The sequence below is a fragment of the Pipistrellus kuhlii genome, unplaced genomic scaffold, assembly GCF_014108245.1.
Source record: "Pipistrellus kuhlii isolate mPipKuh1 unplaced genomic scaffold, mPipKuh1.p scaffold_m20_p_1, whole genome shotgun sequence".
In the NCBI taxonomy this organism is placed as follows: domain Eukaryota; kingdom Metazoa; phylum Chordata; class Mammalia; order Chiroptera; family Vespertilionidae; genus Pipistrellus; species Pipistrellus kuhlii.
This window is the reverse complement of record NW_023425404.1, coordinates 1,916,976-1,944,501: the sequence shown is the minus strand read 5'-3', so window position 1 is coordinate 1,944,501 and position 27,526 is coordinate 1,916,976. Positions and strand designations below refer to the sequence as shown.

Genomic DNA, 27,526 nt, shown 5'->3' with positions numbered 1-27,526 from the left:
GAATAAGACACACCTTGAGGAAGTTATTTACCTCTGTGTGATCCAGTTTATCAATAAAATGTACCTAAAATTCTCCACCCTTTGGGTATTGAGGATTAAATTCTATAATTCCTGCATAGAGCTTTGAATTGTGCTTGACACCTGGTGATTACTAAAAAAAAAAAAAAAAAAAAAAAAAAAAAAAAAAAAAAAATGATAGCTATCGCAGCTGCTATTTGTATTACTATTCAAGTTGCTCAGAGTTCTAGGCAGTGGTTCTTAATGGGGAGGGGGTTGCCTCCAGGAGACATCTAACAATTATGTCTGGAGATGTTTTTGGTTGTCCTAGCTGGGGAAGTACTATATCATCTAGGAGGCAGAGGCCAGTGATGCTGTCCAACACTCTACAATGCACAGCATAGACCCTCATCACCAAGAACTACCCAGACTAACATTTCAACAGAGAGAAATTCTGAAGGAAGAGTCATATAAACCAATCATTAGAATTAATTGGCATGGGGCTTTTTGAAGTATGTGAAAAAAATGGTGCCCCAGTGAGGCACATGGGGAAGATTTTATGCCTGTGATGATAGTCTTTTGTACCTATTTATAGATGAAGAAACTGAGGCAGCAGGAAGTAAAGTTACATGCTCAAAATTACATGGTTAGTAAGTGGAAGATCTTGTATCTTGAGACTCTTAACCACCAAACAGTTGAACAGAAATGTGGAATATGGGAGGGGTTTATTCAGTAGACCATGGTCAAGAGCATCCCAAGGACATGTGTGGGCCAATGAAGGGTCTGCAAGTGATCCTTGTGGCTTGAGCTGAGAGGTGTGGGAAGTGATGGTCTGGAGGTTGGAGACTGGGTGGGGACTAAATTTGGGAGGTGCCTAGAAATCCTTGCTGAGGAGTTTAGGCTCTCTGCTGTGGGAAGTGGGAAGTCACTGAAAGATTTAAGCAAAGTAGTGACATGATGGAAGTTTTCTGTTGAAAAGATAACTCTTTTAGCAATGGGAAAGTTCGGCTGAAGGAAGGAGAAATCAGAGGAAGATCAGTTAGAAGGATATTGCAACATCATTGATGAGAGATGCTAAGAGATAGAGACGGAGCCACATTTAAGATAACCTGGCAAAGTAAACTTGAAAACAACTCATTCCCTGTACAGCAAAGATCTCTGGATGCCTGTTCCATTCTCCATGTCCCTGTCTAAGCAGAGGCCACGTAGGCAGCATAGCCTAGCAGTCAGCACCCAGATGGAAGCTAACCTTCCCAGTGATCTCTGCACTGTTCATGGGCATTGTGACTTGGGGAGTCACCCTAGGCCTCAGTTCCCCTTCCCTAATAGCAGTGTTCACTTGTTAGGGTGCTCTGAGGATTAAACTAAAGAGCTCAGTTGCTTTTAGCTATGTGATTGCTACCAGGTATTTGTTAGGGAAGGCAGAAAAAGCAACCAGAAAGTCCCTGAGGAGTGGCATCCTGGGGTTCTGCTAAGAGGAAAGAGAAGAAAGTGACTGAAATGCCCTTTGGGACTTCAAATCCTAAATATTCTAATTGACCAATTTCCTTATTTTGCTTCTATAAAGTCCTCTTCACAGAAATTGCTCCCCTGAGTACTGGGTTGGACTGCTTCCTCCGAGCTGCTGTGTCTTATGGCTCAAGCCCAGGGAAGCCACTTAGCAGTTCTCTATTTCATTTAGAGGACTTACTCTGGCCACCTAGATAATCTTTTTTACGCTGAACTTTGATGGGGACCCTTAGCCTCATATCTATCTGGTAGACCCTGGGCTGGCTCTGCTGATCTCTGTTCCTCCTGATGGTTCTCTGCATGGTTGAGACACAGTTTCAGGGAACCTCAGGGGCCCAGAAGGCTCAGGCAGCCCCCAAGGAGCAGATCACCTGAACAATGTGGTGGCCATTGATTTCAAGATGTGACTGAGGGCAAGGGACTTGTATCCTCTGAGCCTGGCTTCCCCATATCCCAGTGAGGCACGTGGGTTTTCTAGTCTGTGCCCTGGAGCAAGCTACTTAACTAAAGCAGGGTCTCAGCTGGTCAGCCCATAGAGGACATGTAAGACCCATTCATCTCTAGAATCTCACCCCTGAGACAAGTGAAGGAGTCTAGATGACTGTAACAGGGAAATTCCACAGAGCTGTTGTGATATTAAAAAATAGCTATGTCTCATGGTGGTTTTACTTTCCTCCAGGGCCATTCTAAATGCTTCTGTCCTTGAACCCATTTAACCCTTGCAACAAGCTGATGGGTAGTTCTGTCTTCATCATTCCATGTTATGGATGAGCAAATAAGTTCTAAGACATTAAGCAGTTTTCCCAAGTTAAGTGGGTAAACTGGGATTTCAGCCTCAGAACTCCAGAGCCCACATTTCTAACCATTGTGTTATACCACTAACTTGTGTGCCTAAAGAGTGTTCACTACACTCCGCCTGGGCCTTCTCCCAAAGCTTTTATTCCAAGGAAAAGACTGGATGGAGAAGGAGGGATATTAGGGAAACCTGGGCTGTCTGACATGGTACTATTGCACTCCAAATGTCGACTCTTGCACTTTCAAAGAAGAGGGTGTTCAGGAGGGGGAGAAGTAGGGAATCAAGTAGGCCTGATCCCTTATCCCACTGAATGTCAGGCTCCTCCTATCAAGGGACTAGATAGTCCCTCTCATTCGAAATACTAGAAGGAGTGAATGAGAGAAACCATATAAAGTGCCTAGCATTTAGGAAACAATTAGGAAACATTCGCCCTGTTCCATCTTTCTTCTTCAAGATGAAGTCCAGGGAACAGAAAGGAATAGACAATGATAAGCAGACCTGGAGTACTTGCATTTCTTTGGCAGTGGAATAAAGTAAACTGGTTGTTTTTGAAGTCGCCTTTGCAGGGAACTTGATATGATAGTCATGCCATCCCAAGAACTTCTTTGTCCAATGCTTTCCCATGCCATAATTGATTATTCCCCTGTCCCCAATGCAGTTGTCTTAGAAACTCTGCCATGACTAGTCTCGAAGAAAGCAGTAGACGTTCATCTTTTGTAATGCTCAAAGACAAAATCACGAGGCGTCTTCACTGGCAGAAGGGACAGCACGAATGCTTGTGTCTGTGTGGATAGGGATCTGTGATCTCCTTTCTCACACTGTGAATTCTTAAATGTTCAAAGACTTTGCATGTGTTCACATGGTGGTGGTTTCTCCAGGTAATCACCACATGGACAGGAGGGGAGTTTCCTGGGGGTGGGTTCAATGTAAGGTGAGGTGCCCACCAGGGAGGACATGGGTTACATTAGCCTCTACATTTTAGAATCTGTTGAATAATCATCATTGATCTCATCTGTCTCCTTCCTATGATTCTGAGCCTTTCATAGGTAAATCTGTGTTGAGTCTGTGCCTTTCATAGGTAAATCCCTCACCCCAGCACACTGGCTGGCTCAAGGACGATGTGTAAGGTTTGAGGAATAAATGAATGAAGGGGGCTTTCCAGATCTGTTTTGGAGACCAGACACCCTTCAAGATGCCTTTCAAACCTTCAAGAAACCAAGCAGAACGTGATTTTGTTTCTGTGCAACATAAGACCTCTCTTTCCACTCTGCTTGTCAGGAGTACTCTTTTTGAACCATCTTCCTCTCTCCTTTAGGCAGGAGAAGATTCTCTTGGTGTATCCAGCCCCCAATGCTTACATGGTTAGAAATGTAAGGGTTTTAAGGAAAGTGTGACACTTGAGACACCCATTCATCAGCCTGTGGAAATCTTTGTCAGATAAGCTTTCTCCTTCCTATTCTGGGTCGTCCCCTCTTCCCAGCAGCCTTTGTGCAGGAAGTTTAGGTCATATCTCAGGTGGCAGGTGACCTCTGGTGAGTGGAGGTATGGGTTCTTTCTGCCTCGGGAGGCAGCTGTGATGAGTTGAAGCATCTCCTCCCAGCTATTGCCCTGAAGTCAGAGGCCTGCCCTTCCTCCAGCCAAGCTGACATGCAGAAGATTGTTCAATGTGGACAAGATTGGGCCTGTGGCTTCTTGCCGGTCTCTACAGGCCTCCACTTCATTATTATTATTATTATTGTTGTTGTTGTTGTTGTTGTTGTTGTATTTATCCCTGGAGTTGTTGATCCCCATTGTGTAGTGAAGAAGAGCTAAAGCTTTTAAGCCAGAAATTAAAGAGCTAATGGAAAATGGCATGTCACTGGAAAAATTAGTTTGCAAATGAGAATTCAGTGTTCAAAAAAAACAAGCCCATAAAAATAAAACAAATCCCAGAAATGAATGCTACTGTGTTTACAACTATACATAAACGTGCACGTGTTTGCTCCTTTTTTTAGAATGAAGCGAGAATCTCTTTTAGCAAGATGTTGATGGTGTGTGGCTGGTACAATTACTTCCATTCCTTTGAATCAAATGTATTCATTTAGATAGCTAATATTTACTGAATGCCTGTCCAGAAGCAGGGGCTGCGTTAAGCTCTAGTGATCAGAAAAACATAGCAATAGGTGCAAGATGCCTACTTCCTGTCCCCCAGAACTTTTGTCTAGTGTCAGTAGTGTCCCTAACTACATTTGCATGGTATTTACTGTGGCCAGGCTCTGCTCTACATGCTATCTGCATTTTAAGTCATTTAATCTTTACATTGATCCTTTGAGGTGGGGGTAAGCAGTCAAGGAACAAACTAAATAACCTGCCCAAGCATAAGTGAGAAGTGAAAGTGGGATCTGGACTCAGGCTCCAGAATCCATATTTTTAACCACAAGGCTCTAGTCTTATTTGGGAAGACCAACTTGGCTTGAGTGGTTAGTTTGAGCCCAGTGTGACTGGGGCTGTGCACAGAACAGGAATCTCTGATTCAACCTATGGGACCTCCAAAAGGAACTCCATTCACCTGTGACCAGACCAGAGCATAATGATTACCTTTTGGCTGTGCTCTAGAGGGGTGTAGTTTTTTATCTTCACTCCAGGTGTTGAGGCTGAGTCAATACAGTCTCTTTAAAACTAAACTACATGAGTGATCACTCAGGTCTGCATCAGTCTATATGAAAAGCTTTTCTTCTCAGTGAAAATGGGCAGAAGGAATGAAAAGCTTGCTCGTGCAGGTTAACTCCACTGAGTAAATGAGCATGTTGTCTTTTGTTCTTTGAAAAATGAGGACCAGAAGTACAAATTTCTACTTTTCTTACTGTCATTTTCTCAGGTGGGAGAAGGTGACATAACAGATGAGCTTTAGAAAAATGTTTGCAAGCTGGGCAGACAGATATCTGTGGGAGAGAGAGGAAGGCTAGAGCCAAGATTTACATCCCGTCCCCACTCTGGCGCTCACTAACTACTGCAGGAGTGGTCAAGTGACTTCTGTTTCTGTAGTCTCCTTTAGAAAATGGGAACAAAAATAGGATTTATTATCACAGGAGTTTTTGTGAGGACTGACTAAGATAAGAAGGCACATAGCAAATGCTGGCAATTATGATTATTTTGAAGAGAATTCTAGAACTTTCTTTAAAGCTTCTGGGTCTTCACTTCTGTGTCTGCCACCATTTCAATTATTGATCATCAGAGAGATGGTGACAGTAGGCGCTGACATTCTCCAAGGGTGCAGAGGAAATGAAATATTAATTTGAGATTAATATTGAACACTCAAGAGCAAGAAAGAGTGTCAGTAAATAGCTACAATAAAACAAGGTTGCAAAAACATCTTCTTTTTTTTTAATCAAGATTTCAGCAATCAGTTAAAAGTTCAGACTCTCTTCAATGCAGCAGCAATGGCAAGAATGGTGATCTTCGAGTTAGCCCATGCTGCAATGAACAGGAATTCCTATAGCTGCTTTTGTAGCCCAGAAATTGGCTAGACTCATCTTTGATAGGAATCATCTCAAGTGCAGAGACAGCAGGGCATACATATACACACTCCTCAGAACCAGGCTGATTTTTCAGCATCACTCTGCAAATTTGTTAAAGAGTCTGTAGAGGTTGAGTCCAAACTGGGATGAGTGGTGACAGTGGGAAAGTTTATTGACCTAGCACAACATATATTCTCACTTCCTTATAATAGACTTGATAATTTCCTCGTGGCTTAAAAATTTCTTCTTTCATTCTTCCACGTAGTCAGAAAGAGAAACTTAATTTTACCTTGTTAGGCACGGTTTGGACGATGAAGTAGCTCCCCCAAATATGGCTGGATAGTGTTTGATAGCTTAGTCATGAGTGTAGGTGCTGCTGAGTTGATTTTTAGAACATTTCACCCCCGAAGAGTTAACTGGTGGTAACAAGGAAGACCATCGGCTCTGAATATGTGGTCCAGAAACCTTGGGTTTTTTCCTCTCACATTCTCCAAACAGATTTCCTGCTCATCCTGTCCACTCTGCAGCTGGGCTCTACTGTAGACTCATAACCAGGCTGTGAAGTTCTGATGAAAGCCTGCTTCCTGGTTCCCCCAGGGGCCTGATGAAAGGCTAATATTTGCACATAACTGATACTTAGGACAGCAGAAAAATAAACACCATCATAATACTCGCTGTGGCCCTGAAGTCGCTTTTCTCTTTGCTTGTCTACAGCCTGAGTTGATTTTTTTTGAACATTTATTTGTTGGAGCCTCTGAGGTGGTATGGCCATAGAATGCCCAGTCCACTCCGGCCAGCCCCGGTATGACTACCACATAGGTCATCTGCCTGGGTGGGAGGCAAAGACACATGGGCATCAATGCCCTTTCCTTTCTCCCTTCACTTCTCATAAATACTGGAGCTGCCCAGCTTGGGTGGGAACCAGCCTGCTCTCCCCAGAGGGTCTGAGATGGGAAGAAAGAAGAACACAGAGGGTGGGGAAGAAGCTGTCTTCCCAGCATTTAGGATGGCCATCTTCCTGTTGACAATTCTAATAGTGTCCACAAGCTGTGTGACCACGGGTAAGGTACTAGGCTAGTTCAAGTTCATGTATCTCATGGGGATGCTAGCCATCTCCATCTTGAGGAGTCATCATGAGGGTTAACTGAGTAAATCTGTGTACTAGTAAAGGCTCAGAAAGTATTTTTGTAATACTGTTAATATTATTATACTAGAGGCCCAGCGTATGAAATCGTGAATGCAATAGCTTGCTGCTGCTTGCCGCCACAAGCTGAGAGCCACCCTTCTCACTACCATGAGCTGCTGCTCGTTGGGGGCGGCGAGAGGGGAGGGGAGTGGCGACTGGTCAAGTGGTCATTCCCGTCATTACACTTATGGTCCCTGGCCTTTTATTATATAGGATATGAAATGACAAGGCATACTATCCAAAATCAAATACACATTTTTTTAAAAATCCCTGCTGGAAGGTCCTTCATTTTCCAGATGAGGAAACTGAGGCTCAGAGAAGTTGAGTAACTTGCATGGGCTCAACATGTGTTGCTTCCATGCTCTACCTCTTCGCACTGAAGCAAAGACTTCTTGGAATTAATCCCAGAAGTGCCTTGCTGGGGGGAGTCCAGACTTTCTCTCTGACACCTTCCCACTGCTGTTTGAAATATTATTTTTAATAATTTTTTTGTTTTTAATTACAACTGACATATGTTATTATATTGGTTTCAGGTGTACATCCCAGTGATTAGACATTACATAACTTACTAAGTGAACATCCAGGTAAATCTCCCACCCATCTGACACCATTCATTATTACAATATTATTGGCTATATTCCCTGTGCTGTACTTTACAACCCCATGACTATTCGGTAGCAACCAATTTGTACTTCTTAATCCCTTCACCCTTTTCACCCATTTCCTTTACCCCCTTCCCATCTGGCAATTATCAAAATGTTTCTCTGTAGCTATGAGTCTGTTTCTGTTCTGCTTGTTCACTTATTTTGTTTTTAGTATTCATTGCCATTTTATTGTTTATATATTTTTTCTTCTTCTTAAAAAAAACCTTTTAAATATTTTATATAATATTGGCTTGGTGTTATGAACAAAAGCTATCATTTAGAATCAAAGGACAGATAAAGAACTTCCCTGACAAGAAAAAAAATACAGGAGTTCATCACCACCAAACCTGTTTGAAATAGTATGATGTGGCTTTTAAAGTGCAGAGACAGCAGGGCATACATCCTCTCCTCTCCTCAGGACCATGCTGGTGGATGTGAAATTGCCCCTCCCCCAACACCAGGATATTCACTTTTGGTTCAGTGAAATATTTATATGAGAAACACTTCTGAAGCAGGAGAAATAAAAAGCAACTGTGGCCATCTAATTAATACCATCCTTCCATTACCTACCTAGTGTGTGAGGAGGTAGAAGGACACTGCCAGGGTTTTGCATTATTAGGGGCATTTTTTGAGTTGAATGCATGTGCCTTTGTCCGCCTCCCAGGTCTGTGGCTCTCCTTCTATCCATTAGTGGCTGAAAGAATGCTCACCTCTAATACATTTATGAAGCCACTTTCACAGCCACCCTATCATCCTGCCTCAACCCCTGGCTAGCTGTCTACTCCATAAACCCCTTTGCCGACTGGGACTAAGAATACTGTACACACAGAGCCACCTCTGTGCCCTCCGACGAGGGGTCTTTTTGTTTCATCCCAGTGGTGTGAGCCATGAAGAAAGTGGCCATCTATGCTGGGTTGCGCCTGCCCCGTGATCCCAACATGATTAGGAACAGAGCCGCCTTGTACTCTGCAAGCATCCTCCACTGGGCCTTAAATCAAATGACCACCCTCATCACCAGTGTGCACTCATCGGCGGCATTCTTTAGCCAGCCTCAGACAAGCTGAGTGATGACAGCACGGCTTTCTTGTTGGTGCCACATGAGGAAACAGATGATCTCAACGAGTACACAGATCATAGGAGAAAAGCCACAGACAGTTAGTGGTCCCCTGTGGGTCATTGTTCATCTCCGAGTCGAGCTAGCACTTGTGACGGTGCCTCATGCCATCCGGAGAGTGATTTACGCAGCCAGGCTTTGGGTTATGGGATTACAGCACTGGGGACAGCTGGGAGGGAGAGGGGGGGTCCAAGTGGTTGTTACCCCTGTCACTCTTCCTTCACATCAACCTCAGGCCCGCCTCACTTGGGAGAGGTGGCAGTTTCTGTTATAGCTTCCAGGTGGTCCTAAAGCATAAGGGTAGTTGGGGCGGAGGAGAATGGAGAGGGAGAGTTTTGGTTGATCTTTAAGCCAAACAGTACACAGCTCAGTTACCTCATTTCACTATCTGTGTGCTCAGACATTTCTAATGGGCTGGCTTAACTTCTCTTTTGCAGCCTGAATGCAGGGAGGGGGCTGGGGCAGGGGAGAAGGAAATTAAAAGCAAATGCATTTAATTTTAAAATGTTTTCTTGAGTTCCAATGATGAAGCTCATTTGAAAATCTTTTAGAAGATGATTAAAGTTAGAACTGTGAACTCAATCAGAAATATTCTTATTGAACTAAAAATGACGCTATTAATTCAAGTGATAACAGTTGTTTGTGCTGGGTGTTCCCTGTATGTACATAACCCAAGTGTGCTGATTCGTTTTCGTGCTGGTGGTTTGTTGGAGTCTTTCTGACTCATCAGATCTAGACAGAGTCAAACCTCATTCCCGGGACCAGGGATTGTATAAGCCTTTAGCAAGAGCTCAGTGACTCACTGAGGGGCTTATCTGTCTCCTTCTTCCTTCTGGTTTTAAATCACACTCTGGCCCCACTGTGCCTATAACAGTGCTTATATTTAATCTCCACAGAACCGCTTCCCAAAGGCATTCGGCTGTAGACCCACTTTACTGAGGACTTGAGGGCACAAGAGAGGAATTTACAACATAGTTAAAGCTGGATACTGGCAAAAATCCTGGGCAGCCCTGGCTGGTGTGGCTCAGTTGGCTGAGTGTCGTCCCATGCATAGAGGGGTCGAGTCTTTAGTTCCCTGGGCACATCCCCAGGTTTGGGGTTCAATCCCCAGTCAACGTGTGTCCAAGGGGCAGTCAATCCATGTTTCTCATATCTGTGTTTCTCTCTCCCTCTCCCTTTCTTTCTCTCTCAAATTAAAAAAAAATAAAATAAAAAATTAAGTCCTGGGCAATGCTGGAACTGACCTGGAACTTCCCACGTGTCCATTGACACCTCTTCTCTCTTTTTCCTTTGTCCCTTTCAGGGATTATTCTCTCTTTACTCTGTTCCCTCCCTCTCAGAGTATAAAATCAACCTGCCCCAGTGTTGTTGTTTTTTTATTTATTTTTAAACTTAATTTTTAATGCAGCACAGTTAAGCTGTTACGAGCTCCAAGAGCCAAATAAGGCTTGGTGTTTCCACTTCAAGGAATTCATCTAATTAGAACTGATCCCTTGGGAGGTCCCTTCTGCCTAAACTCTTAGACAATGGCAGTCCTTCCCCGTCATCTCTGTCTGGAGGCCAGCATGCTGTGGGAGAGGAGTGTGTTCTGGGTACCACATGCAAAGGAAAAGGGAAAACCATGGCTTGAGTCCAATCAGGTTTTGAATCCTGACTTCTCCACTTCCTGGCTGTGTCACCTAGGGTGAGTTACTTAACTTTACTGAGTATGTTTTCTTACCACCGAAGTGGGAGATAATTTTACTTTTTTGCAAGTTGTAGAAAGGATAACATAGAATAACACAAAAATAGTGCAAAGGGCCGAAACCAGTTTGGCTCAGTGGTGGAGCATTGGTCTGCGGACTGAGGGGTCCCAGGTTCGATTCTGGTCAAGGGCATGTACATTGGTTGCGGGCACATCCCCGGTGGGGGGTGTGCAAGAGGCAGTTGGTCGATGTTTCTCTCTCATCAACGTTTCTGGCTCTCTATCCCTCTCTCCTCCTCTCTGTAAAAAATCAATACAATATATTTTTTTAAAAAAAGTGCAAAGGATAAAATGAAATCATACTCCTATAGTCCCTGGCTCCATGTAAACACTCAACAAATGTTAGTTTCTTTTCCTTTCAATTGATATCTTCCTTAAAGTATTTATAAACTAGGGGCCCAGTGCACAAATTGGTGCACCTTGAAAGGAACTGGTGGTAAGGCACGGCTTCCTTTTTAGTGCCACATGAGGAAACAGATGATCCCCACGAGGCTGCAGTGGACACAGGGGCGGGTCTTGGCCCATCCTCCATGCCTTCGCCTTGCCCCTCCCTTTGCGGCCCTGTCCGGTCTTCTGGCAGCCTGGCTCCCACCACCACTGCTCCCACATGCTGACGGCAGTGCCTGCCCCACTCGCATTTGCTGACAGGGTAGAGCTGTTGGGGCTGGCACCAGTAGTGGATGCAAGCAGGGCCAGCGCTGTCAGTGGGTGCAAGTGGCAGCTGCTGCCTGATCACTCATCAGGAGCAGGGGGAGATGGAGATGCCCTCAGGGCGATTGGGGCCAGCAGTCGCTGCTCGCACCTGCTGATGGCACCTAGCAATCGGGACTGGGGCTGGCGCCAGCAGTGGGTACAAACGGGCTGGTGCTGGCAGTGGGTGCGAGTGCCAGGCAGGACCATAGTGCATGGGAACAAAGACTTTGCAGGAACCACCAGAGGCTCACCCCAATGTCAGCAACTGGTGCCTCACCTTGGTCTGATGCACCTGCTCCACCATCCCAACACAGCCAATGCCTGCCATGTTTTGAGTGTGCCCCCTGGTGGTCAGCACATGTCATAGCAACCAGTTGTTCAGTTGTTCTGCCATTCAATCTATTTGCATATTAGGGTTTTATATAGAGAGATTGCATTTATAAATACTTTACATTACTTGTTTATAAATTGCATAATTCGGGGGTAAAAAAAAATGAGACTGAAAAGGAATCCAGATTTTTTTTTTTTTATGAAGCAAATAATCCTCTCTGCTTATCTTTGCTGCAAATCTGTATTTTTATATGCAGCACAGGGTCTGCTTATGATGTTTGTATGCAATACTCATCACAGGGAGACTTGGTTGAAACCAAGCTCTCTTTGCAGCTTCATAGAAGTTGGAAATGTTAGTTATTGATGGCGTGATGTGAGGTCACCTAAGTGCCTGAGGCCCAGAGCTGCTCCTGAGGTATTGTGCCCAGGTGGGCCCATCAGCGCTGAATAGATAATGAGGAGATAAACACTAGTTGGGGCCTATTGCTGGGCCCGGTGGCACTCACAGCGTAGGGGAAATGGATATCTTATTAGCAGAAAGGATTGCCATCTGTCTTTTCTCTACAGCAGAACAGAGCAGAGCCCCTGATGATTGTTGTCAATTAGACCAATTTAAACCATCGGCAAAGATAGCCTGTATGCACTCCAAGCAGCTGGATTTTAAATTCTGAGGTGCCAGGGTTAATGTTAGAAGCAATGTCCAGCATAGCACTTCATGTTCTTAAAGAAAAGGAAGAATCAACTAAAGATTTAACAAAAGGAGATTTTTTTTCTATTGTCCAGTCGGTCGTCCAGGGGCGAGCCAGATCCAGCCCATGGCCTGTTTTTGTGCAACATGTGAACTAAGAATGGTCTTTGCCTACTTTAGGGTTTGTAAAAGGAAAGGATAAATATGCCCCAAAAGCCTAAAATATTTATTATCTAGTGCTCTATGAAAAACAGTTGCTGATCCCCTGCCTAAAGAGTTTGAAATATCCCAGGTTCATAAAGGCAACATATAAGGGTGATTCACTTTTTCACTTGTGATCTGATTCTGTGGCAACCATGTCTGTGCTAACAAAGCTTAAAGGGCATTATTTAAGAATAAATACAGGGTGTCCCCCAAAAATGTATACCCATTTTAATAGCTGTTAGCTCAATTTTGAAAATGAAATGTATTTTAATAAACACTGCCGTTATAATTATTCAAAGTGTGTGTATACATTTTTAGGACACCCTATATATATAATCACATGTCAATATTGGTTCTTGGGGAAGGCCTAGGGTGGGGCGGGAGTTGGGTGGAAGGGGGGCAAAAAGGGAGAAAATGGGAGGCATCTGTACATTGTAACATATAAATATATTAAATATATATATATATATATATATATATATATATATATATATATATATATTTAATCGCATCTTGTAGACTCCACCTGGGTTACACCAGGAAGAGGATCTCTAGTTGGTCTAGAAGTTGCTCTATGTCACCTCCCTCTGCAAATGCCACCTGTCCCTTCCTCGCCCCAGCTCACCTGCTTGCTCTTCCTCCCTGCTCTCCCCTCTCCTCTGGCCTGAAAGGGTTAGCCAGGTCCAGCTTAGAAGGGCTGCTGAGAGATCTTCACTTTATTCTGCACATACCTCCCGGAAAAGGCAGACCCGGATTAGACCCTGAAGTATGAGCACGCTCGAGGAGGGCGTGGGCAAAGGCCCAGGTGCGTGAGGGCCTATCTCATGCAGTGTCCTGCCCGGGCTGGAGGATTTAGTAGTATCATCAATGTGGCCAATTTGGGGGGAATTTTAAGAGGTGTGGGATTCCAAATCCAGTGAGTCAGTTAGGAGTCACTGCTGCTTATTTTTAAAAGAAGCAATAGGTGTCTGTGTGTTGGGTTGGGGGGGGGGGCAGTGAAATGACATTGGCTGTAGTTAAACCCTGACTTGGTGGAGGGCATGGAGCTAACTAAGTACATTACATGGGACCATTTCATTTAATCCCACCAGTTGTGGGGAAGGTATTATCATCCCCAGTTTTCAAAGGAGAGTTAGGCTTAGAGAGGTTCCAGTAGCTTCCACAAGGTTCTGAAGTTAGTAAGAGGCAGGGCCGGGGTGGGCTAGCTAGCAGCCCAAACTTTCTCCTGCTGTGCTCCTGAAACAAGCTCGAGGTAAGACGTTCTAACAAACAGAAAAGAGTCAAAAGCTGCAGAAAGCCTGTCTTTCAGGAATGACCACTTTGGGTGACAATCTTTAGTCAACCCTTCTATGCCTTTGCAAAGCAATATGCATGCAATTTGCATGACCCAGGGCTAGATTGCATAAACCTGTGCCTACAATTTTTACCCAAATGGCACTGTTACTCTATACCCTAACTTTTCCCCTCTTAAAGGCATCTTCTCATTTTAATTGGTGCGTGTACAGTGTTTCTCTTAGTGACTGTGCCCTCAGGGAATATTACTTCCTGCAGGTTCTTGAGCTGGAAAATTAATGAATATTTTCCTTTAACTTTTTTACCCGAGCCTCACCCTTTCTCTCTCTCTTTTCAGCATGCCCTTGACGCTGACAACGCTGGGGTGAGTCCCATAGGAAACTCCTCCAACAACAGCAGTCATTGGGACCTCGGAAGTGCCTTTTTCTTCGCTGGAACTGTCATCACCACCATAGGTAACCCGTTTGCTTGCCAACCTCGCTTCCTCTGCAGGCCATTCTGAGGAATGGCGCTTGTCAAACTTCTGTCCTCGCAGAATATGTGGCAGCTTAAGGCTGCAAGGAGGCTTATGAAACACTGTCATATTCATGCAGTGGTCGTCGTGGCTTTCAATAAAAGGCATCTGGCCGGGTAGCTTAGGCGGTTAGTGTCCTGGTGATAGTCAAGTTTTCAGTTCAGTGGCCAGTCAGGGCCCATGTAAGAATCAACCAATGAATGCATGAGTGGGGAGGGGGGGGGGGGGAGAGAATCAATCTCTCTCTCTCTCTCTCTCTCTCAAAATCATTTTTAAAAAATAAACCAGCCTGGCCAGCATGACTCAGTAGTTGAGTGTCGACCTATGCACCAGGAAGTCATGGGTTTGATTCCAGAGCAGGGCACATGCCCAGGCTGTGGGCTCAATCTCCAGTGTGGGGTGTACAGGAGGCAGCTGATTAATGATTCTCTCATCATTCATGTTTCTATCTCTGTCTCCCTCTCCCTTCCTCTCTGAAATCAATAAAAATATATTTTAAAAAAAAAAACATACAGTGGGAGACTCGGGAGCCTTTAGTTTGAAAGGACCTCATGACAAGGTTCGAGTGAAAAAATCCAAACATGAATCATGAATCAAGCAGTTGAACTCAGACTACTCAGTTATGCTCAAATTTCTTTTTAAAAATTGTACTTTTTATTAATGGTATATATGAAAGAACCATATAAATGTTCTAGAAAGTTTGTTTATGAAAAACAGCAGTTTTTCGCCTCCCCAGGGCAACCACTTTATTCTCTTTTGCTCGGTTGTTTCGATATTTATCTCCATGACTCTGACTCGTGTAGCCACTTCCTGAATGTTCAGGTTTAGGGATTATGTCTTGACTTCCTGTGGTGGAAGGTGAGGAGTTAGTTCTCTTTCATCCACTCTGCTGGAGACGGCTCTCTTCCCATCCTCCTGTCCTCCCACTGTCGTTTAATTAGATCAAAAGTGAACATTTGCATTTCTTGGACTAGATAAGTGCTCTTCACAACTGATCATATGGTGATCTATAATTACTTCTTTCCTGCAGCAATTTTTGTTGTATAATATTTGTGTGTCTCTTTTCTGATACTTGGGGAGTTTTGTATTTTTATCTTAGGGATTAATTTATAATTTATAATTATAATAATATGTAACAACTTAGTGTTCTAATCTTTAAGCAATATCTAATACCTCCCTATTATGGACAATGACATCGCCCTCTGGATACCATCCTTTTACTGTTTACTTTTAAATGATTAAATATGCTTCAGCTAATTTTTCCTCCTTAGATGATGCCCCTTGGTTCTCAGCTATAATATAAGGTGAACTTAGCATCCTGCTCCTTTCCCTCTTCCGCTAGCTATTATTACTCTCTGTGTCATTCTATAACATCAGGGTATATCATTTACATTCTGGTCTGTTCTCCTGATACATTTATTTTAGTTGTAGTTCTCAGTTAAATGTCATCAATATTCATCTTGAGTCTTTTTGCCATGGTTTCCCTCATCCTCACCTGATTGGCTATAATTCATCTTCAAATAGTTGCCTTAAGAATGGCTCATGGGAGTAATATTCCCTAGGGTGTTGTGCTATTCAAAATAACTTGCCCCTTGAATGGCAGTTTGGCTGGAAATGATATCCTTGGTTCACATGTTTTTCAAAGGTGTTGTGGGTGGTTTCACTCTCAAATGATGTTTATGCTGTTGTGGAGAAATCTCATGTCAGCCCAATATTTTCCCCTTTTGTAAGTAACTTGATGTTTTGCCCAGTTACGCAAAAGATTATGTCTTTATCTTGCATCTGATAACACCGCTAGGTTTTATTCCTTTGATTTTAGGGAAGTTTTCTTGATTGTCATCGCTAAACGTTTTCTCTGTTGTATGGTTTTAGCTCTGTCCTTTGGGGATTCCAACTGCACATATATTATCACTTTTCTGACTGTATTTTATGTCTGTAATTTTCCTCTGTGCCTTTTCAATGCTTCAGATTTGGTTTTCATTTTGGTAATTTTGTCTTCTCTATCCCTTTTCTGTGTGTTCTTCACAGTGCCTATTCTGCCATCTGTTCCTCCCAATTTTATTATCATTTCATGATCATTAGTGGATTTTTTTTCCTTCCTATTCCCTTCCTGAATTCCATTAGCTCCCATTTCATCTTCACTAGGTACCCCGCTACTATTTTCCTCATTTCTTGCATTGCTGCTTTGTGGTTTCTCTGTGGAAATGCTCAGAGGCTTCACAGTTTGTTACAATTTTGTCGGGTTGGGGCGACATTTTTCTACTGAATGTCTTCCATTCTTTGGTAAGTTTTGCTGCTCTTTTCACATTCTTTTTAAAAAGGGAATTTTAATATTTATCCTGGGCCAGGTTTTTTTGTGTATGGTTGTTTTTTTAAAAAATACTTGACACCAAACAAACTGGATCTTCCTGTATCAGCTATCTGCTGAATCTTAAATGGGGCTGGAGAGAGGCAAGCAGGGAGAGGCAGGTAGCTAGATGTTCAGGTGGCACGTCCCAAGACTCTCCTTCCTGCTGCCAAAGCGACGGCAGGCCCATCTGTGTTCTTCTATGAATAGTTCTGCCTCATCTGTTTTTTTGGACCAGATTAAGCAGGGAGGGTTGCAGGGTGGGGGGTGGGGAAGCTTAAGCTGCTATCCCTCTTCAACCTATATCCACACCTGCTACAAACAAAGGCATCTCTCTCGAAGTTTAAGGTGACACCCTCGCCGTCATAATTGAATGTTTGCTGGCACTTTCTAAGATTTGCAACTGGCGGGTTCTTTTGCCATTCTCTGTATTTCTTCTCCTTATTTTCTTTTCCTAAATGGTGGAATTGCTAAATGATATCCCTCTCCCAGCTCTGCTGAAAATGAGTTGGACAGGTATCTTCCCCAACACAATAGTGAAGTCAATAAAAATTCTCATTCCAAAGAATGGGAAATGCACAGCAGCGCCCATTTATAGAAACGAAGGGCAGGCATTGGGAGGCCCCGCTGCCCTTGCAAGGGGAGGCTTCCTTCGTTAGCACCTGCAAGGAGCTCTCCCATCTGCTGCTCTCTGAGACCAGCTACGCCATCAGGAGGCTCTTCTCTCCCTTGTTCTTCATGACCACATGTTAAGTAAGTGCCTACGGGTATGCCTCCCTTGGCGGAATGCACAGCTTTGATGATCCACATCTTCTTGGTGTACATTTAGGAGGCTAAGGGTTGTTTTAGAGGCACAGCATTTTGTTTTTGTGTTTAGACCTAGCCTTTAGGGCCTGTGTTGTCTCTACATTGGTGCAATCAAGAAAGTTATGTGCCATAAGAAAATTGGGAATGAAAGAGAACTGTTCTTTTTAAAAAGAATCCTGATCTAATTATATGTCAGATTCACACTTGCAAATCTGCTTATCTATTAAGATCAGCTATTACAGATATTAGAGGTGTGTGTTACTCTAGGGTCTGGGTTCTATTGTAGAAGCCTTTTCAGATACTCCAGACAAGATTAGTCCACAACCTCATAGCCCCAGCAGGAAAAATTCAAATTTTCTCATTTTGTAAAAATGGCTAAATCAGGGTCTGTATGATGCATTGAAAAACACAACAGCTGCACTGGTATGAGTCCTGATAGTACTTACCATGTCCACTCCTTAGGAATCAGGGTCTTGGTTTCTTGAACAACTGTGTTCATTGGCCCACGAGACCTTATGTGATAAAGAAATGGTCTTTCTGAGAAACATTTGATATGTTACATTTCCTGCCTTTTTAATATGCTAATTCTAGAATCTTTGAGTTTGTGCAAATGACACGTAGTCCTTGGTTTCTGATGCCTGGCATCCATTTACTTATTCTGACAACCATTTCCCCAATGGTCCTCTTCCCCTCTCTTGGCCTCCAGGTCTCAGGGGAAGAATCACCTTGTCTAGACTAAGAAATCTATTACATTGCATGTGAGTGACCACCGTCCTTATTTAAGAGATGGACATGAGATCTCTTCACTCATTGGGATTAGCCCAATAAGAACCTCAGTTGCTGGACTGTTACTTGACCTTTGGAGGAAATTACTTCCTGTCTTACTGGAGGTAAATCTGGAAAGAGATGGGCCCAAGACCCTGACAGTCATTTCTTCCTTTGATGAATTGCTATGCCTGGAATTCAGCTAAAGAAGCAGAGTAAGAAAGGGGGGATGTGAAAAACAAGCTTCTTTTCACATCTTTTGAGCTATCTATGAAGTGTTACAAAATAAATGTTAAAACTCCTGTTTACCAGGCTCCGTGCATTTCCTTTTCTGCCTAAGCCAGTCTGCATCGGGTTTTCTATTATCCAGGACTGAAAAATACTAACACACATTCATGGGTCAGAGATCACAAAGGGCCAGACAGTATGTCTGATCTTGCTGGACACTGCAGTTGCCATCGCCTACCTCCTGTGAGCCACTTGCTCTAGATTTAAAGTCATAGACAGAGCATCCCATGGGATGAGCTTCTGGGTTTCTGTGCTTGTGTCCTGGCTGCGTGGAAAGGTACTGCCTCTACAGAGGAAGGCAGGACACCGTGTCATACCGAGGCATAGGCTTGGGACCTTTCCCCAAAATCTGAAGGAAGGTGGACGTTGAACAAGAAACGACTATAAAACCAACCCACACCATAAGCCTACCTCATTCTCATGGCTCAGTGTTAGTGCTAGAGATTGGGTCCTTGTTCCATTCAATGAAAAAAGGCTATTTTGTCCCTCTTTCTCAATATATTACAAAAGTAATGTATTGTAAGATGGTCACCATTTAGCTGGCTAAAAAATGGCTACATTTTAACTCCAAATGGGAGAATATTTATAAAGTCACACAGTTCGAGAATTCTAAAGAGAACTATAGTACAATGTTAGTAGAATAAATAGGTGAGGAAATAATGGGTTTTTTCATCATTCATCACATGTGGGGTAGCAAAGCTTCTAAGGAAAATCAGAACTCGCTGATCCTTTTAGTTTTTCCTGGGAAATTTTTCACAATTTAGGAAGCAGGCAGGGGGAAGCTGGAGCTGAGGAGCTGTCTTTTCATTGTTTGTGAAGCACAAACATTTGCCTGCTTGCTTGAGTTCATCTACAACATATTACTGGAAACATGTCCCCCTATTACTAAGCTTCTCTAAAAATAATCTTTGGTGGGTTCCATGGCTTCTACCATCCACACTATGACCCCATATTGTTGGAAGCTGAAGCTGTTTCTTCCTTTAGCATCACCATGAAAATTTCTGTACTTGAGGTGTGGTCTTCATCGTTGGTTGTTTTCTTTGGAAAGATCCCCAAGGGATTGCCATCAAAGGTCACGGACCTTTTAAAGGCTCCCCAAATTGCTCCCCAGAAAGACTTTCATGGGCTGCATGAGGTTATGTACTTTTCAGACCCACAAAAACGTGTTCATTGCTTAGAATGTAGGCAGAGATAGGAGGAATAATAGATTCTTTTCTGAGACGCAGCGATACTACTGATGTTACTCAGTATCAGAAGCCTCTTTTATCTGAATGGATCAAGGGTGTCTTTTTTTTTTTTTTTTTTTTTTTTTTTTTAGAAAGCTTTTCTTATACTCAGACATACAGAAAGATTTATAAGGGGCCAAAGGGAACACATTTAGGCATTTTCCAAGCCAGGAGCCCCGCCGCGAGGAAGAATGGACTCAGCTCCGTCTTTGTGGAGGTTGCCCTGTGCCTGTCTCCTTTCTCAGTAATGAATGCTGATGTGAAAAAGCCCCACCTGCCCCTGAATGTGGACTCCTGGTTTGGTTATCTACCAAGATAACCCAGTAACTAGCTTTTCTAACCATGACACTCATTCTTGTGTGCAGACTTCCCCATAAACAATCACAAACAGAAGGGCCGCAGGTGATGGCATTCTGACCAGCAGCTCCCAAGGGCAACTGGAGTTTAGTATTTGAGGCATTTTGGGATTGAGTCACTGGACTCCGCCCACATCAGTGAGAGCCCGCAGTCAGGTTCCAGATGGCAGCCAGGAACTGTGTTACGTACTTGCCTGGCGGCCTCATTTAAGAGCTGTGCCTGCCAAGGAACCTGCGCAGCTATTTCTAATTAACCAGCCCTCGAATGAGAGTTTAACCCATGATTTTGGAAATAGACATTGTGGCTTGAGCTCACTGAGCACTTGCTAGGTTCCAGGCTCTGTGCTCCACATGCCTTCTCATAACCTCTCATTAACCACATGAGGCAGGTGCTGTTTATTAGCCTCATTTTACTGATGGAAAAGACTGAGGCCCAGAGACATTAAGTAACGTGCCCAATAACTCACGGTGAAGAAGCAATGGAGTTTAGTAGCTTCATTCAGCAGGACCAGCTACAGAATGTGCGGGGCCCCGTGCAAAATGAAAATGTGGTCCCCTTGCCTTGGCCGGTTTTGCTCAGTGGATAGAGCATTGGCCTGTGGACTGAAAGGTCCCAGGTTCAATTTCAGTCAAGGGCATGTTCCTTGGTTGTGGGCACATCCTCAGTGGGGGGTGTGCAAGAGGCAGCTGATTGATGTTTCTCTGTCATCGATGTTTCTAACTCTCTATTCCTCTCCCTTCTTCTCTGTAAAAAAAAAAAAAAAAAAAAAAAAAAAAAAAAAAAAAAAAAAAAAATCAGTAAAATGTATTTTTTAAAAAGAAAGAAAGGAAATGTGGTCCCCTTGCTAAGAAATGAGAAAGAATGTCAAAATGGTAGCAGCAGAGCACTACCACAGCTCAGGGCCCTTTGAAATGGGGCTTCTGATTGCACAGGTTGCACACCCATCAAGCCAGCCCTGTGTGCAAGGGCTTTCTGGTTTTAGAACGCACATTGGCACCACATAGGCCTGCATAGCATGTGGGTTGGCAAAGGTGTGACTTTGGCACGTAAATAGCAAATGGGAGCATCATCTGTGTGCTCCTCAGGCACACATGCTCCCTAAACATCAGCCTTCTCTTCATGGGACTGTTTCCTATCTGGGGGTCCATAGAGCTAGTCCCCACCTTGGTTTTTCTCACACATCGCAAACTGTCCTCACTGGGCTCCTCTCCTTTGAAAGTCACCAGAAGCCCGTTGATGTCTTTTGTTTTACTTAAATCCAGTTCCAGTCTTCTGGGCTCGGTCTGCCTCATTGATTGCTCCTCTGGTGGCTGTGTATCCCCTCTCATTTTCCAGCTTCCACAGCCCCTGGCTGCACCAAGAGGTGCCCGCACCCCAAATCCAGCCATGGGCCCGCCCAGGTCAGTGAGCCAGCCCCCGAGGTACATGTTGTCCCATGCCCTGGGCGCTGTGGGAGAACAGCAGAGCTTCCGGAGGGGAAGTAGGAGCCAACCATCTGTTTTCTCCCGGGGCTTCGTTTTCCTGGAGACATATGGCTGAGAAGTGATTTCTTCCTACTGGAAACCACGAGCTGATAATCGCTAATGCTTACTGAGAGCCTCCTGTGCTTCGGGCTTCACATACACATATTTAATCTTCACAGGCAACTCATTTCACCTTCAGTCGCTGTGAGGTGAGTGCTATCGAGTAGCCACACTTCTCAAATGAGGAGCAGGAGGCAGAAAGGTTAGGGAGGTTGCCAACCTCCGAGAGCTAATAAGCGGGAGAACCAGACAAGAATGCACGTTATCTCTAATTCAAGAGCCTGCGTACAGCCCTCAAGCCTCCCTTCAAAGTTCTCCCAAGCATTCTGGAAGGCTGGGCAGGACAGTCCAACAGGCCGGGTAGAACTGGAGCCAAGAATCCAGGAATGTGGGCCTTCTATCGCCTCAAAGTTCCAAAATGGAAGTTCTAGGTCTAGGATTTGCTTAGAGTCACAGTGTTGACGGTCAAGCTGCAGCAGTTGCTCCCAGAGAGTTCATTGGAGACAGGGGACCGAAATGCGCATGCGCACACCCGTGCACAAAGTACAGCGTCACTCAGGAATGGCGATTACTGTGTGTCTGATATGGCTCTATGCCCTTAAATATGCTTAGAGATATATTTAAATATCACTTCACTAGTGCCCTAACCTAAGAACTTTGCTTTACTTTTATTTTAGTGTTCCTGTCTGTGAAAGATTGAGTAAATAAGGAGCCAATGATGATAATACTACTTTGCATTGTTATGGTACTTGACACTTCATTGATATTTCCCCCCAGGTTGTCCTTGAATCCCTCCAAAACCAGGGTTTGCTGTGACTAAGTGAGTCTCAGGTCAACTGGGTAAAGTGAGGTGAATTGGATCTGGAGCCTCTGTCTTCTTACTTCTCTCCATTGCTCTTGATGACCCTGGATGACCCCTGACCCAGGAGTGGGGGCAGGTCCTCTCTGATAGGAAGAAGAAGGGTGCACAGCACTGGTCAGGGCTGCAAAGATGCATAGTCAGCAGGTTCTAAGCCTAGGTTTGTTTGCTGGTGTGTGCAGTATATTTTTCCAAGTTATTAGACTAAAAGAAAATCTAGATCCCCTGATAGTAATCAGGCAATTATGAGACAGCCAAGCAAGAGTATGAATGTTTCCAGAAGGTACTAGAATGTTTCCGAGAGGGAACCTTAAACCTGCATAATGTGAAACTGTATAGGCACATTTGTTCCCTCTCCAAGAGGGATATGTTATGTAAATTAGATCATTATAGAGGGGGATGCTGAGAAAAAGGATTGTGTCCAAGCACCAGAAAAAAGTTCCAAGGGTTGGTTGTTGTTGATTTTTTTGCCATTAAATCAAAATGGTGGTGAGTCAAAGAAATGGAGATTTAGGAGGCTTGGCTGAACACTCCCTGATGAAACAGCAACTGTGATTTAGATGCTTGTGATAAGAGGTTTAAATGAATCTGAGTGGAAAGTTGAAAAGGAAAATAGCAAGGTGACTCATTGCTCAAGGGCAGAAAGCACTAGTGAGCTCACCACATGCATAGGGGGAGGATTGATGGACCAATCATCAACGCTGTTCTTTTCTGCGCTGCACCCACAACATGCTGATAACCATGAACCAAATAACTCACCCACTAATGGCTTTAGAAACAGACCTCACATGAGTCACCCCGATATCAGAGGATAGTTAGGTGACTACCTAGATAATCCTTGACATGAAAACAAATAACAAATGATCTAGACTCATTTCCATACAAACTGTGCTACTGCCATAAGCCATTTTCTTCCAACACCACTATCTTTAGTCCCATCCATATGGAATAAGGACATTATTCACTATACCTCAGGTACTTACTGGTATGTAATTGCTGCAGTCTTAAGATGTTGTTGTTTTCAAAGCATTATTTGACAAACATACTAGCAGACCTGGCTATGAAAGGTTTCTTTTATCTGTAAACATCCATTCCACCAGCACACATTTATTTAGCACTTGACATCCCCTGATGCAGGAAGTGGGTGGGAGGATAGGCCGGATTCAGAGGTGATGCAGGGTTCCCAGTAGAGAGAAGAAGAGCCACTGTCCTTTCCCAACTCTTGACTGTTTTCAGGCTTCCTCAGGTAGGGCTATGTGGTCCCTGGGTCCTTTTCTGAATTTGTGCTAGACCTCATGGCCTTCTTAGTGGGAGCACCCATGACCCTGGGAAGGCAAATGTTGAAGGCAGCCAGTCTGGAGGGGCTCATTTCCAATCTAAAAATGACAATGGCGAACCCTTCTTAGGTGTGCAAATGTTCCTAGACCAGATAGGTCCAGGAGGTTTGGTGTTTCTGAAATGGATACTTCCGCTTTCCATTAGAAATGCAATTTTGGGTGACCACACATTTCCTAAAAAGTAATCTAACCATACACATTAGATCCCAGAAACCTGGATCTCCTTAAAACTGTTGATAACAAAGAAGGAAAGGAAGCGACGGGACAGTGTTCTGAAGTGTACGGGCCTTGAAAATGAGGTGCTACTTCCTAAAGTTCATCACATTGGGAAAGGGGAGGGGATGCAGGAAGGTTTGAAAGGGTCTGTAGGGTCTTTGGTTCTGTACTCTAATTTCTCTGCTACCTCACCACTCTCCCTCTCTCTTTTTAATATCTCTCACCAGGGTATGGGAATATTGCTCCGAGCACTGAAGGAGGCAAAATCTTTTGTATTTTATATGCCATCTTTGGAATTCCACTCTTTGGTTTCTTATTGGCTGGAATTGGAGACCAACTTGGAACCATCTTTGGGAAAAGCATTGCAAGAGTGGAGAAGGTCTTTCGAGTGAGTACCGCCTCTATGTCCACCCTGACCTCGGAGATCCCATTGGCTTTAGCCCGGCGGGATCCGGGAGGGATCATCAGGGTCTTGTCATACCATTACCACTTTTAAGAGAACAGTCTGATGTTATGGTCACATTTCCTGTGTGGCTGATGGCAGTCAGGGGCACTGTGCCGAAACTCTTCTCCTCGGTGGTTACTTTCCGTAGAGCGGTATCTCTGGAACCACAACACAGAGAGTTAAGTATGGATTTGCCAGCACAGACTTTGTGAAGACGTGAAGCACACTCCGTTTCTTCTTAAAGACGAAGATGAGTCCTTAGTGTATTTGCAATGAAGTAGAAAACTGTAAATTCATCCATTTTGTTTTTGGAATTTCTTTCTTCCGTTTTATTGGCCAGCTCGGTGTCTTCAGGATGATCCTGGCTTCTGGGATCTCTTCCAGAGCCTGTCTTTTCTGGGCACCTTTGTATCTGTCTCCCTATGGCCCCTCCCTCTTTCTCCTTCCACTGCTGCGTTCCCTCAGCAATAGGACACTAAGGCGCTGATGACTGCTATGGTGTTGGTGGTTTGTTTGTTTTTTCCTTTTAAGAATACTTACCTTTAAACAAGGAACAAAAGTCTCAACTCAAGCAAAATTTATTTACTAAATATGGCATTCCTGGCATCAAAGACAGTCATGTGACATAGATGTGATTGGACTGAGGTTCCCAAGGCCCTTTAACGCACACCTATTCGTATGCTTTCACAGAGTACTTGCTTTGCTTTGGTGTAGGGTCATTTCTGCTCTTTTTCTCGTTATTGACCTAATGTTCAAGTGTTCCAAACCTCCACTGGGGAATTTTCTTCACCACTTAATATTTTACAATGACATTTTGAGATCTTTTTCAGAATCTAGTAATGATGGGAAGGGTATGTCAGTGGTTAGCTCTAAGTCTGAACTTGTTTTTCCCTCTGAGACAAGTAATCATGACCAGCTTTTCTTTAGAAGCATACCGGGAGTCCCCTACTTTAGTTTTGTGAGAACGGTTCCGGTTTGTCAGAGTGGATGAATAAGGTTTATATATCAGGATCACCTTTATATAAGCTCAGTGATCCTGAGTGAGCTGCCTCGGGTTACTGCTTAGCAAAAGGGGGTAGAATTCTAATCTGTGTTATAATGTTTGGTGATGATTAAATGAATTAATGTATGGGAAAGAGCCTGGCAGGAGGCCAGACACGTAGAGTTCAGAGCTGTGTGTCTATCAGCCGCCCATTCACATGCCATCCAAGCAGCTCAGCGGCATGTGGGTTTTTCCCGGAATGCCCCACAACCTTTGCTCCCTAAGTGCGGGCTAGTCAGCCAGCCTCGTTAGAGCATGCACCCGGCTCAGTGGTCACCATGGAAACCGCCAGAGCTCAGTTTCTCTGCTTCTCAGAGGTTCAGGTCTGCCTGAACCAGACAGGGCAACCCTGGCTCCAGGAACAGGTCTCAGAGGAGCCCTTCTAGCCCTCACGGCTACAGAATAGTAAACCTGGCGGAGCAGACACTCAGACGAACAGGATTCAAATGGAGAGTCAGCATTTTTATATTTAAGTAATTTTTCTAGATCATGGTGTCTTTATTTGTAAAACAACTGATTAGACTACGAGCTTTTGAAATTCTTTTTTATAAGAAAAAAAAAAATGAGGGACTGCATTCTAATCGAGGAAAGAGGTTGCATTCATTTGATGACATCAGCTACCAAATCCGGGGACTGCGTTTCCCCCTAATGCATTTTGAACTTCAAGCAGAGGACTGCTCTCCTTCCCCTGAAAGCTGCCTCTCCATGCTTAGTTCAACAGGCGCTGGGACAGCCTCAAAAATCTCACATTTCATTTTTATGCTGATGCCACTCCGTTCCAGGAAGCTGAGGGTGGCGTATCATGGAATTGGCAGCATACAAGGTAGGCATTTGCAGCCCAGCGGAGGGCGCTGTTGGCAGGAATGATGCGTTCCAGGAGCCATAAAAGCGCACTTCCTGGAGATACAGACAGCAGTTTGGCTTGCTGCATGCGGCCTTGCTAGAAAACCTCCCGGCTCCTGCCATTCATTTAAACTACATCTAAAAGACCAGTTACTCTTAGGTGATTATTTGAGGATTGAAAACAACAAAACTCCGGGTGGGGATTTCTGGTTCCCATGGAGAAAGATCATTGTTCTTGTTCTCTCACCTGCTCAGTGACTGTTAAGACTTTCCCTTCATCTGTTGTGGTTTTTGGGGGATTGATAGAGAGGATTTTTCCTGAAGTAAAGATAAAATATAAAGTCAGCCTTCCAGCTGCCTGTATTCTGAAGTGACAAGATTCGGGGCCTTCTCCCACATCTGAGCCTCATGTTGCGGCGTTGCTGAGGGTGTCTGTATTATGTAGGAATGCTTCTGGCTACAGAGCAACAAAATGCTTGGGGTTAGCACGGGGTGAATAAAAGAAAACACCTTTTTGTCCTCTGAAGCTCAGAACTAATAATTGAGAAATAAACATGGAAATAAGCATAGGGAGATTAAAGTGTCCACTTTATTGCTGATAAGCTCATCAGTGGTTGTAGCTTTAGCTTTGGTGATGGAGGGACTTTTCGCTATCTCACCCGTCACTGGATTTTTACTGCTGAACAGCAAACGATCGGCAATCAGAGGCTTAAAAAAGCAGCACCCACTTGATTTGTTATGTCACAGTTCTGGGGCAGACTGCGTCCCTGTGATGAGCTAAATTTGAATTCTGTCGGCAAAGAAGTTGGGGGGAAACAAATGGCAGCATGGGCCACAGGAGTCACAGCCACTAGCCACACAGGCCACTTACTGGGAAGCTGTCCTCCCTCCATTTGTCGTAAACCAGGTGACCTTTGGGGTCCTTGAATCACTTGGGGGAGACTGGATTGTGCTATGGTAACAAATAACCCTCTGCCAGGGTCTGCTGCGGCCCAGGCAGCTCTCAAGGCTTTAATGGGTTTGGGGGAGAGGAGGGGTTGGGGAGGGGAGCAGCTAGGCATTGCACACTGGCTCTTAAGGGCTTTGGCCTCCAGAACTAGGCATATGGACCCACCCAACTGCAAAGGGGGTGCTGAAAGGTTTGGTTTGCTCTCCAGGAAGGGGGCGGGGTGGGAAATTGGTGAGCACTAGTCATCTCCTGTGCCTGTCCCCTGGGACTATTCCTGGGCTCCCTAGCATTTAGAACAGAGGACCTGTAGAGG

The 27,526-nt window shown here is 44.2% G+C and overlaps 1 protein-coding gene across 4 annotated transcripts in view; it reads left to right on the top strand.

Annotated features, from left to right (window-relative positions):
- The window catches only part of KCNK10 (potassium two pore domain channel subfamily K member 10), a 110,308-nt gene that overhangs the window by 48,505 nt on the left and 34,277 nt on the right, over positions 1-27,526 (top strand). For all 4 annotated transcript variants that reach the window (XM_036429665.2, XM_045574990.1, XM_036429653.2 and 1 more), the window contains exons 3-4: positions 14,033-14,150; positions 24,162-24,322. In XM_036429665.2, the coding sequence (XP_036285558.1) occupies positions 14,033-14,150; positions 24,162-24,322 (279 nt within the window). The remainder of the gene's footprint in view (positions 1-14,032; positions 14,151-24,161; positions 24,323-27,526) is intronic.